The sequence below is a fragment of the Triturus cristatus genome, chromosome 5_2 (genome assembly GCF_964204655.1).
Source record: "Triturus cristatus chromosome 5_2, aTriCri1.1, whole genome shotgun sequence".
In the NCBI taxonomy this organism is placed as follows: Eukaryota; Metazoa; Chordata; class Amphibia; order Caudata; family Salamandridae; genus Triturus; species Triturus cristatus.
Window position 1 is genome coordinate 780,377,137 of NC_140588.1, and position 12,392 is coordinate 780,389,528.

At 41.9% G+C, this 12,392-nt stretch overlaps 1 protein-coding gene across 1 annotated transcript in view; it reads right to left on the bottom strand.

Annotated features, from left to right (window-relative positions):
- Positions 1 to 2,830: 2,830 nt before the first annotated feature.
- The window catches only part of HS6ST2 (heparan sulfate 6-O-sulfotransferase 2), a 920,644-nt gene continuing 911,082 nt past the window's right edge, over positions 2,831 to 12,392 (bottom strand). The window contains exon 2 of the mRNA XM_085607898.1: positions 2,831 to 4,778. Within this exon, the coding sequence (XP_085464024.1) occupies positions 4,082 to 4,778 (697 nt within the window). The 3' untranslated portion in view covers positions 2,831 to 4,081. The remainder of the gene's footprint in view (positions 4,779 to 12,392) is intronic.

The window sequence follows — 12,392 nt, forward strand, 5'->3', positions numbered from 1 at the left end:
TCCTTTTGCTTTGCCCTCTCCTATGCCTTGCCTTTCTCCAGAAAGAAGTATGTCACAGATGGAGCAACTCCAGATCTGATAACCTCACAACACTAGCCATGTGAGTGACTAAAGGCTCACATCTGGATGTCAGCCAGAGTGATACGTGTATCAAACGTTTAACACAGGGCCTCAGCCCTACTCTTTACAATTCTCTTATCAGTCCTTTCTGAGATGTACCCAGGTTTCTTCCCAGTGACCCCTCTCTGAATAGAATAGAATCAAAGAGCAACCTTTGAAGAATACTGAAGAGCCTGGCTCTCCATTCCTCCAGTGTGTCTCACCCAACTCACAAGAATGCAGCAATCCACAAATCGGTCTGGTGGGGATTCCTCTACCTCCTCATGATTCTCCAGTTAGCCCAGGGTCTCCACAGAATCTTCCATGTATCGTACCATTCGCTGACCCACATACATCCAGCACATGCATATAACAAGCACGCACTGCACAGCACTACATCGTCCATATAGTGTACCATTTACAGTCACTCATATACCCAGCAAGAGTGAATTAAGCAGTAGCCTTTCACCACCATGAGGGTAGTGCTTTGGGTGCCCCTCTTGGTCCAAACATACCGCAATCCATGAGGCAGGCCTATGTCAAGGCACACACGCATGATCCGTGTTTGCCCATGACCATAAAAAAGAAACAAAAATCAGGGATCCAGACATCATTACAGTTGGGGCACTCAGAGCAGGGGTTCCACATCCATAACCATGAAAAGGACTTTTCTGTCCATCAGTTTTAAATCATCCACCCAGTAAATGAGGGGAATGAAGTCCACTTGTGTCCTGAGGTCCTCAGGACACAAGAGGACATCATCGCCCCACCAACAGTGCACCAAGAAGCGCGTTTGCAGAGTCCATGCTTCAAACTTTCTTTAGTTGATTATGGTAATGGCACTAAGCTGGTTTTTAGAATTCGTCAATACCATAAACCTCAATCCTGGTAAGATGGAGGTCTCCTAATTCTGGCAAGGAAGTAGCTGACCATCTGCCATAGGCACATGCCCAACTCCAACAAAGAGGGGCGAGATGTAGGCTTGCATATTCACTGCAATTTGTCTTTGGAAGCACCAGTGGCCAAGGAATCTAGCAATACATTTTTTTAGCTAAAAGTTCTAAGAAGAATGATACATTTCAGAGACTGAACTTCATTTTGCTGTAGTCAACACCCTCATTTAATCATGTTTTGAAGGCAGAAATGGCATCTACTTGTAGGTTTTGGAAAAGCTATTGAAACAACTGCAACTAGCTCCAAAAGCAGTAACCCATCTGAATGCTAACCTCTTTAAAAGGCCGCTCATGAGTGCTCCATTGACTGACTGTTCAGAACAGTGTAACCTTCAAACCCATGGCCGCCATTCTGAAGATCATATTCCACCACTGATTGTCAGACTTCTGCGTTCAGCTCGTGTTCACCCAGTCTACCTCTAAGATCTGCCAGTTTAGCCCTATTGGTAATTTTCACGACTCGGTAGTATGGAATGGTGGCAACGTTTTTTTGTCACAGAGTACAAGTTCTGAAATTCTCTTCAGAAACACAAAAAGTCTCAGAAGATCTGGTGGTTAAACATTAGTTGATCTGTAGTTCTGATTCCGGCAGCAGTTACGATACACTGATCTTCTACAACACCAAGAGGGTCAAGTGATACATAAATAAATGTTAGGATATCCTAATATTACTTGAAATGTGGTAAGAAGATAATCAGCCTGCGAGCTGTACTGCAGTCGATAGTAAGACTTTATTATATCACATTGATAACGGCTCTCAAATAAATATGATATAAGCAGAGAAACCATTGAAGAGAGTGAAACGACACAATTAATGATAGGATATTCCCAACAAGCCATAGCATAACCACCTCAAGAATTATAAAACATCCAAAGAGGAAGAAAGAGTGGTTAAAACCAACCGAAGGGCCTTGATGTGAGGCAACCAAGAACTATTCATGAGATAATCAGACTCTAATTCAAGAAAGGAGGAGAGATCTTGAAATTCTCTATGGTTCTCTTTCTTTTTTAGAGACACTTCACCAAGGCTGGTGGGGTGCACTGTTGCAATATCTAGATTCATATGTCCCTCTTGGTTACCGGATGTGAGGTTTAAGAACAGGTTGTTTTGTTGCTTTTGTGCTAAGAGGTTTGTTAAATACTCTATTTGGGGCTGAGGGCTAGCCAGTCAGTTTGCCTGATGTCTGTGAGGCTGAAGGGGCTGTAGAGTGGGGCTGATGAACAAGACCCTCCTTCCAATGTTAAGTAACTTGTCCAGGAGAGCAGTGGAAGGATCATGAAACCAAGTCGGAGGCTACTGCGGTAGCCCAGTCTCTAAAATGAGAGTATTCACAGAGCAAAAGAAGAGTTGGACTTATGTTTTGTTTATCTTGAATAGGTGGTGGTCATGAAGCAGTGGCAGCAATGAAGGATGGCAGAAACAAATAAATACCAAAAGTAGCCTGGGGTGCAGGTGGACGACCAAAGGATAACACTCAAAGTCAGAAGATGGACCAGTAGAGGCTGGTAGATTAATACCCTTGGTTTCGCAGAATTGTATGTGTAATATCACTCAAATGTTAGTCATGGACTTAATTACCACAATAGTGTAGAGACTTTCAGAGATTCAATGAATGTTAAACTGGAGATTGTGATTAATTTATATTTGAGTAATTTCTGTGTGAGATTGAGATCCAAGAATGCTGATCGAATTACGGAATTCAAATTTTAGGTCTATCATTGTTCGCATTTTCAAATGTAACAGATATTGCCTTACAAATGCAAACAGTGGCACGTGCTCTTGTCCACACGGTATCTATTTATTCATTTAATGTCTGACAAATATATACTGTTTGGCTTCACAAATGACTTATCACGCACTTCATTATGGCTGGCCTCAAGTCCCACTGGTCACTACTTTCTTCTATTCTTTTCAATATATATATCCTACCACATTCATAAGACTAAATTTACGTATGAGGTCTTCTGTCGGTGCAATGCTCTACATATCAAATAGTGATAAAGAGGTTTCTGTAATCCATTACATTGGCAATTTGCTGCCTTAAATGTTAATAAAGTAAGCTAAGCTCTAAGTCTCTATTAACATGATTTCTACAATGTTTACAGGTGAATATCATCTGTATTTTGACATTTTAATTCACAGGATATTTAGTAAATACTGCCTAATTGTGTTTTTCTAGACAAAAGGTGTTTAACATTGATCAAAGAGGACCTGATCCATGTGGCATATTATGCAGATCGACGTAATATGAATTTACATAGAAATAGTCTAAATGAAGCTAATTTATATCATTGGTGTTGATGCTTTAAATTTGTCCTCGATCCGACCCTCCTCAATTTTGTAGGACACCACTAGTCTAGACTCCAACTTTTCTCTTTTTCCTTCAAATAATATGCACATAATAACAAGAATATTACATCGCACAAAAAGATTCAAAAGGAAAAGCTTCTCTTTTTCATACGTGAAAAAAATTATAAATTAAAGCACATGGCAAAAAAATTAGCTTGTGGAAGGTTAAGTGGAGCACCACACATAAATTGAACATCTTTCTAGATATCATTATCACTTCTCGTGATCCAAGTCATCTTCCTAAACGTAGGCCTCCAATATATGAAATCATCTCCAGTATATGCGACATGAAAGTCGACCTTCATTGAATGGGTCTCAGAAGAATGAAAAAGTTACACAGTAGTGGAGAAGGGAATATTAACCAATATAGTTAAAAACGAATCTGTTTTTTAAGGAATAAGGTACATTTTCTTGTGAGCATCACAATAGGTTGTCTGGATTAAGTTTTGATGCACAGGCAAACAAACCAAAAAAAGGGCAATCACTTGACATGTTAAGATGTAGTACCCCTAATATGCAGGATAGATCATTCAATGCAAAGGCAATTTCAAAGGCAATTTTGTTAAACCTTGTTTTCTTCAAACAAATTCTAATAAAAATTTGCTTCCACTATTCCTTTTGCCTACTAATATGTGTTGTAGTTTGTTTATGATAGTCATTAAAAAATTATCAAGTCCGTCTACCGCCATTTCTCTACATTTCCTAAGTAATCATCAGTAGAATTGTCAGTTTGCTCCTTGAAATGAGCATGTTTGGCTCTTAGGATTTTGCGCTGCTCTTGGCGCTTCAGTCGGGCTTCATGGTGCTCCTTTTGTCTCATAAATTGATACCTCTGCAAAAAGAGGTCTTTCGCATAGTCATACAATTCCATGTCTAAAAAATTTAAGACCCTGATGTGTTCTTGAGTCTCCTCATCTATTTCCACACTGGAGGCCCTTGTGCTATTGAACTGTGTAAACGGAGAGATGAAGTTCAGGTTAAAAGTTTTTTCAAACAGGTACTGCGTTTTCCGTTGAAACTCCGTAAGTCCAAAGAAAGCCATGCGTTTTAGATTCTCTTTTGCGCTGTCCAAAAGAACTTTGTTTCTCTCTTCCTCTTGCATTACAGACAAATTGTAACATCCAACAAGACTCAAGTCAGACAGCATGCGGACCTGGCGATTGTTGGCGAGGTTGTAAGGGCAGTCCATGAACTCCTTCAGTGAACAGCCAGACCAGTCGTCCCCAGTATAACAACTGGGTAGTTCATCGGAAGTAGGGGATCTTCCATCACACACATGCAACGAAGCCTTCCATGTCGCCCCTCTCTGAACATGCCTCCATTCGCTCAAATATCGAGACACAGGGTCACGCAGAATCGTGATGTAGTAAAAGTTCCTAAACAAAAGAGAAAATTGGAAAGGTGAGAAAACTGGGCATCTTTTATATTCCAATATATTTATTTAACGTTTCAGATAATATACATTTTAAACCAGAGGAAATATTGTATGGTTGTCCCACAAAAATTCCAAGTTAAATTATAGATATCATCTTATAGTAATAGCATCATATTGTTATACTTAGGGCTTCCTGTTTCAGTTTCTACTGATTTTTACAGATAAATACAGACAGAAAACATTTTATTTCATGTCTGTATTTATTTTTAAATGTGGATAAAAATGGAAATTGGGTTGTGTTTTTTTTTTTAGTAATTCTATATTCTGTCTGCCATGACTGCAAAACCAATAGCTGTGTGGGTTGATAGGAAAGAGGGTTAAAAAAGAAAGGGATTTTAGTAAAGAGGCTTTCACAGCAGTAGACATAGACAAGGCTGATACTGAAATGTACATGTTTTCATATAAGTGCGTTGATTTAACTTCAGCAGGTGTTCACAGCACTGAAACTTGGCAGGCATTCAAGCATGAGTGCATATTTTTTGGTTAAATTAATGTGGAAATATACTAATTTCAGCTTCAGTTTTTCACAAAGACCAACATAAATATGAATAAATACAGACAGAAATGTAAAAAGAAAATACCGTAAAACTGGGACCCCTAGTTATAATACAAATGAAATGTTTCCTTATATCCTTTTAGAGTTATCTATTGTCAATACTGTGAAATCATAGAAACTTCTTGAGCGAATTAATCACAATAAACAACTTTTACATTACAACCTGCAACTCTATTCTGTAAAAGTATACGTCAAAACAATCATCTCAAAAATCACTAAAATTTTTGTACATGTGAAATATTACTCCCGCAAGTTCACTCTAACCTGAGGGTTCTACTCATATGGACAGTCCATTTACAGCTTATGCCGATATTAGCTTCACCTTTTCTGCAGAAATCACTGAATGGGAAGTTGGAGAGGGCGTTCTAAGTGCAGAACTTGAAAGAAAGGGAAACCAGACTTGCTCTCTTGCACTTTATTATTAAAAATGAACATACATTCCCCAATCCAGCAATGCCCTTGAAGATTACCTAGTCAGTGACATTCCCTCTCTTCAATTTTGTCAGTTAATGTACAGCATAAAATATGATCTTTGAAAAACGAATAACTTCTTTTCAATTCTATACTAGCAGATTAGAAATATTCACTATGAAAAATAAAGCGTCGCTGCAAATAAGTGCTTCTCATTTGTAAAAGCTGTGAATTAGAAAACCAGTATACCCCAGTGGTAAGCGTACCTATTTGTGATCACTTAGAGAACATTATCAGAAAATAAAAATTGGTACTAAGTTCTATCCTTAGAAAATATAAACTGCTTTGAAATCAAATGAGAAAAGTTACAAGCTCCCTGGAGTAGGTGAAAATAGATTATGATTGTATGATATGCATAAAGAAAAGGTTTACAAGTGGCCAATGGATAAAGAATGATGAAGGTAAGGCATGTGGCGTCATCAATGAAGACTGTGCACTCCTTACAAGTTCTTCTTGATAATCAATGCCACTGCAGAATGTGGAACAAGATGGCCACAATTTAAGCATGAGCCTAAGAGGGTGGCAAAAGTGAGAACGTCACTAGATGGGCTCAAAAGAGAGGTCCTATCACCCCACAAAACAGAGCAGCAGGTAGATCCAAGGTTTCCCTTGCCCTAATCTGCTCATGGGCAGGGGCCCCCAGTTCTTAACTCCACACACTAAAGTCCTAATTAGGTGTTGCAGACAATCATACTGGCAACATTTCTACTAATCAGATTGATTGAAAGTGCTCATGCCTGCTTAACATATATGGAGCAGGATCGAAATTCATTACTCTGGGTGCAACATATTCCTTGGAAGGTTGGGAAGAGCAGCGTATCCAGGAAAAGTGGTGATAACTCAGAAAATGGCCTATAAAACTAATCAATAATAATGCTAATTTAGTTTAGTTTTAATATGAAAATGCATTAAAAATTGCCATGCAGGAAAATGGTGCAGAATGCACTAAGCTGACATTCCTATTGGCAGGCTTCTGTTAGACATTTCTTTTCTATGAAGAAGATGCTTTTAGGAAAATGTTAAACTTTGCACAAGTGTATTAATAGTTTGACCTTAAAGTGAATTGCTTAGATACTGTCATAACTATAGAATGTACTGCGCTTATAAAAGGTATCATATTCTTCAGCTACATATTGATGATACACTAGAACTGAACTTCCTTCTTCATCATATGTTCATATAATACTGACTAGAGAATTTGTTTTAACAATAAATATATTCTTATAAGAGATTGACAGCCGTTGCCTAAAGGTGATCTGAAAGTAAATGTTCCCGTCTTTAGCATAGTTCATTGTTCCTCAGTGAAACATTTAACAAGTGATAGACTGAACACTCCCCTGTTCTTCCCTGGGAACCAAGGCCAGCTTGTCCCAATAATGCAAATGTTAGCATGAGATGATACTTTTCTGATGATGGATCATGAGCTTCACATGCTTTCCATGGGAAAGGAAGAACAAGACCACTTACAGATGTAGGCTGTCTTTTCATTAGATGAGACTGTCTGGAGATGCAACATTGTAATAACATGTTTTAAGTCTTTTATAATAGTGCGTGTTCCTAGTTAGTTAAGGCAGAGCGGCTCATTGCATTGCCATCTTCCCCGAGCACCCATTTCTGCTATTCTTCCTTGCCTTTTCTTTCGCTTACTTGCTGTGAGCCACTGCTGTTGCCTGACTCTTTGCAGGTGACAATTTTCCTTACCATTTGCCCTGGCGGGTACAGCTACTGCTGGGTCTTTTTCCCCATTTTACCTGGATGAGGTTTGTTTGAACAGTTGTTACTGAGACTGTATACTTATACTTTTGAAGAGATGAGACTCGGCTGCGTTTGAGGAACTATTCTTTATGGCGAGTCTGACTTACTTTAGACTTCGATTTTGATGCTCCTTTGATCTTACTCTTCCAGGAATTCTTTGTGGGTTACATTAGGTTAGGTTCCTTTTAGATAGAAGAGGGACTATTTCCTCTATGGAACACGCTGGTATTTTGCCATTTTGATCACTCTAACCATATTTTCTTGATGATTTCTGTAATTAAATATTCTGGTTCACTAATTGAATAAAAAGGGGAATAAAAAGAACTTACTCATCTCTTAGGAGAAATAAAGATTTTAAAACGTTCTTAAAACTCTCATCATTGATTGAACTTAACTGTAAGTAATGGCAATGATTAATTTGATTTGAGCCGGTTTCCATTCATACAGGGTTACAAAGATCTGTTGCCTTGAAGAAGAGTGAACAAATTATAGCATGGAGCTGGAGTGCATTCTTGTAAGTGAAAGCCTGAACTTGTACTGCAGAGTAAAGTTGGACTGTTTCCGCGCTATCAGTGTGAACCATCGTGGCATTGTTCCAGAAAGACAAGGGTGTGTTACAAGTGGAAAACATAACAAACCTATTGTTAGACCTGGCATTTCTTGGCATGATTACCCCTGACTTTTTGCCTCTACCTCCTCTATTTTTGGTGCTGATATAGATTTTGGTTTGCCAACTTATATGCTTTAGACACTTTGCCACTGCTAAACAGTGTCAAAGTGCAAGTGTTCCATGTACAAAGTGTAATGGTAATTAGCTGTCCATGATTGGTATGTTTGCCTAAATATTAAAGTCCCTAGTAAAGTGCACTGTGTGTGCCAGGGCTGGTAATGCAAATGCTACTAGTGGGCCTGCAGCACTAATTGTGCCACCCACACAAGTAGCCTTAAAACGGAAACTCGGGCCTGCTATTGCAGTGCCTTAGTGCAGTTTGTTAAACAGCCATGTTGTTCTGACAAGTGCACTCACTTGACAGACCTTACCCTTCCCTTTCTATGCACATCAGACACCCCTATGGTTGGTCTAGGGTACCCCCGGGGCAGGGTGCAGTGCATGTGAAAGGTAGGACATGAACTGAGGTGTGTACCATGTCCTGACAGTGAAATAATCTCTATTTAGTTTTTCACTGTGGTAAGGCCATCTTGCCCATAGGATAGAATGGGAAGGCTGTGTAATATGTTTTCCAGCCTATCTTCCTAAAGGCTTAAGATGGAAAGGTGAAGTTTAGTATGCCTGAACTCACAATGTAATAACACATCTTTCTATGAAGGTGGTTTTTGTATTGTGTGTTTATAAGCCACTCTTTTAGAAGTGGCTGGGGTTTTGTACTCCAACATTTCTGTGTGTCTCTGCCTGGTTGTGGATTGACTGTCTGGATCTGAAAGTGATAGGATCTGGGGAATGTCTTGACCCAGGGGAGGAGGTGAGACAGCAACATGCTGACCTTCATCTGGAGTGTAGGGGGAGGAGTAGCCCCTAGAGGTGAAGAGCCCTGGGTTGCTGCTATAAAACAATTGTCCCATCTACTGCTGATTGTTGAGAATCCAGACCCCCACTAATCAAAGGAAGAAGGTGTCACTGGGAGGGAGGCACCCAGAACTGGTTTGAAGAGGGGTCAGTGCCCCCTGAACACAAAGACTTCAAAGCCATCGAGGGGTATAACTATGAGAGCTGAAGCCCCTGAACTTTGGAGAATGGCCTGATCAAGATTGAGCAAGACTGGAGCTACTTCGTGGTCAAGAGGAACCTTTGCCAAGGAAGAAACAACTCAATAGGCTGAAGGAAAGGACTGACCCTTGCTGTGTGTTCTGGGGCTGGCCTGCAGTTTGCTGTTTTAACCAAGGAAGGGCTCAACGGACTTTGCTGTGTGCTCTGTCCCCCTGCTTGAAAGGACTTTGCTGTGTCCTGAATTATTTTAACCCCAAGGGCCTGAGGTGAGCTGGCTCCCTGTAGCGGAAACTCAGGAACAAAAAAGTTTCCAGGAGAGTCTCAGCAGCACTGTGTGCATGTGCTGGTTGCAGCCTGAGACCCTCATAAGCAGTGCCCTGTGATCGTGGGCACCTGGAGTCCAAGCAAGGATCATTGATACATGTGCTTTTTGCAGCCTGAACCTTTTGTGAGGATTGTCCAGTTATTGTGTGCACCGGAATCCAAGTGAGTCTCACGACGCTGTGTGCGTGTGCTTTGTGCAGCGTGAGACCTTCGTGAGGATTGCCTTGTTATCATGCACCCGGAATCCAAGTGAGTCTCCTCGATGCTGTGGGCGTGTGCTTTGTGCAGAGTGAGACCTTTCTGAGGATTGCCTGGTTATCATGCACCCGGAGTTTAAGTGAGTCTCAGTGACGCTGCATGCGTGTTCATCGTGCAGCCTGAGACCTTCGTGTGGTGTGCCCGTTGATCGTGCACCCGAAGTTCAAGGAAGTCTCAGTGACGCTGTGTGCGTGTGCCCTGTGGCAGCCTGAGATCTTGGTGACAGTAGCCGCCCGGACCGGCAGCCCCAGAGGAACTGAGCCGCCGGCCTGAGCCTGCCGTTGCCAAGTCCCAAAGATTGTATCGGAGGCCCAAGTCGCTGGACGAGGAGAGGAGAGTGAATTTGCGCCCTCCAGGTAACGTGTGTCGACTCCTGGGGCGGGGCGCGGGCTCAGAGGGAGACGCTCTTGGCCTCTTTCTCATTTCAGCAGCGCGAACCTCCGCTTCTGCTCATATCGCGGCCCGTATTGCCAAGGGAGTGGCAGTAGCGGGGCCGGAGTGTGGAGCTGCACTTTGTGTGTTATACAATATCCGTGTGCGGGACAACTGTTGTCAGAGGCTGCACGAGTGGCGGAGGGACTGCCTAAGGCACCGTGATTGGTGCCGGAGTGTATTACGGATTACTCCATTTCTGCATAACGGAGTACCTGATTGTCATATTACACATTGCATCATTTCTGCATAACGAAGTACCTGATTAGTGTATTAGTGCATTGCCTTATTTCTGCATAACGACATACCTGGTGGTTGTTTTACGCATTGCATTATTTTTACATTGCAAAGTACCTGATTGTTGTATTATGCATTGCATTATTTTTACATTGCAAAGTACCTGATTGTTGTGTTACGCATTGCATTGTTTTTACATTGAAAAAGTGCCTGATTCTAGCATTACGATCTGCATAACATGGCGTTAGGATTACAGTAGACTGTTTAGAAGTGCTCATTAATATCGCCAGAACTATCAAGTTCTGGCTGGCCTAACAACCGTCCAGAAGGAATATTACAAATACGAATATGTTGGATCTCTATCGTGTGGTCTTATCGTATATCTTTTTATATTAAGTTTACACTCGTTTTTATAAAACTCGTGCGGAGTCTATTTGTGGTGTCATCATTGAATTTGCTGTGAGCGTGGTTGCAAATACTTTACACATTTGCCTTGAAGATAAGCCTAAGCGATACCAAAGGGGATGATGGACGGAGCGCTTGAGCAAATCAAACACTTACCCCCAGTAAACTGATCTGGGTTTAATCCATCATCATTCTTTAGCTCACTCCACCACCCCAGTTCAGACATGGCCATATGCAAATCAGTCTGACCCTGTGCCTCATGGGAACAGTCAAGCCCGAACTGCCAAGCCATGTCTTCGCTGGACCGGAAAGAAGCATCCCGGGACTGGTTTCAGGTTCATAACCCTCATCAGCCAGGCTATCTTGAATTCAGTGGCAAAGTGAGCAAGGGAACCACGTCTGGGCATACCCTTCCAAATTAGGGCGAACAAAGCGATACCAAAGGGGATGATGGGCGGAGCGCTTGAGCAAATCAAACACTCACCCCCAGTCAACTGATCTGGGTTTAATCCATCATCATTCTTTAGCTCACTCCACCACCTCAGTTCAGACATGGCCATATGCAAATCAGTCTGACCCTGTGCCACATGGAAATAGTCCAGCCCAAACTGCCAAGCCATGTCTTCCCTGAACCGGAAACAAGCATCCTGGGACCGGTTTCGGGTTCATAACCCTCATCAGCCAGGCTATCTTGAATCCAATGGCAAAGTGAGCAAGGGACCCATGTCTGGGCATACCCTGCCAACTTAGGGCGAACAAAGTGATACCAAAGGGGATGATGGACGGAGCGCTTGAGCAAATCAAACACTCACCCCCAGTCAACTGATCTGGGTTTAATCCATCATCACTCTTTAGCTCACTCTACCACCCCAGTTCAGACATGGCCATATGCAATCAGTCTGACCCTGTGCCTCATGGGAACAGTCCAGCCCGAACTGCCAACGATGGATTTAGGCCCAGATCTCTGTACTGAGGTGAATGTATGACATTGTTCTGCATTCTGTCCATCAACAGTTCTTTTTGCATTTGTCACCCCGAGTGGGACGGGTATGCTCAGACGTGAGTCCTGTGCTCTCCATGCCACTGGAATCAAGCTATCCTGGCTGAAGAGGAGTGAAACCCCGAAACCTGTCCTAGGATGCTTGTTTCCAGTCCAGGGAGGACCTGGCCTGGCAGTTTGGGCTGGACTGTTCCCATGGGACACAGGGTCAAGACTGATTTGCATATGGCTGGGTCCAAACTGAAATGGCATGGTGAGCAATAAAACGATGGATTTAGGCCCAGATCTCTGTACTGGGGTGAATGTATGATATTGTTCGGCATTCTGTCCATCAACAGTTCTTTTTGCATTTGAAGATAAGCCTGGCTGCTCGTGCCAAGCTACCAAGGGG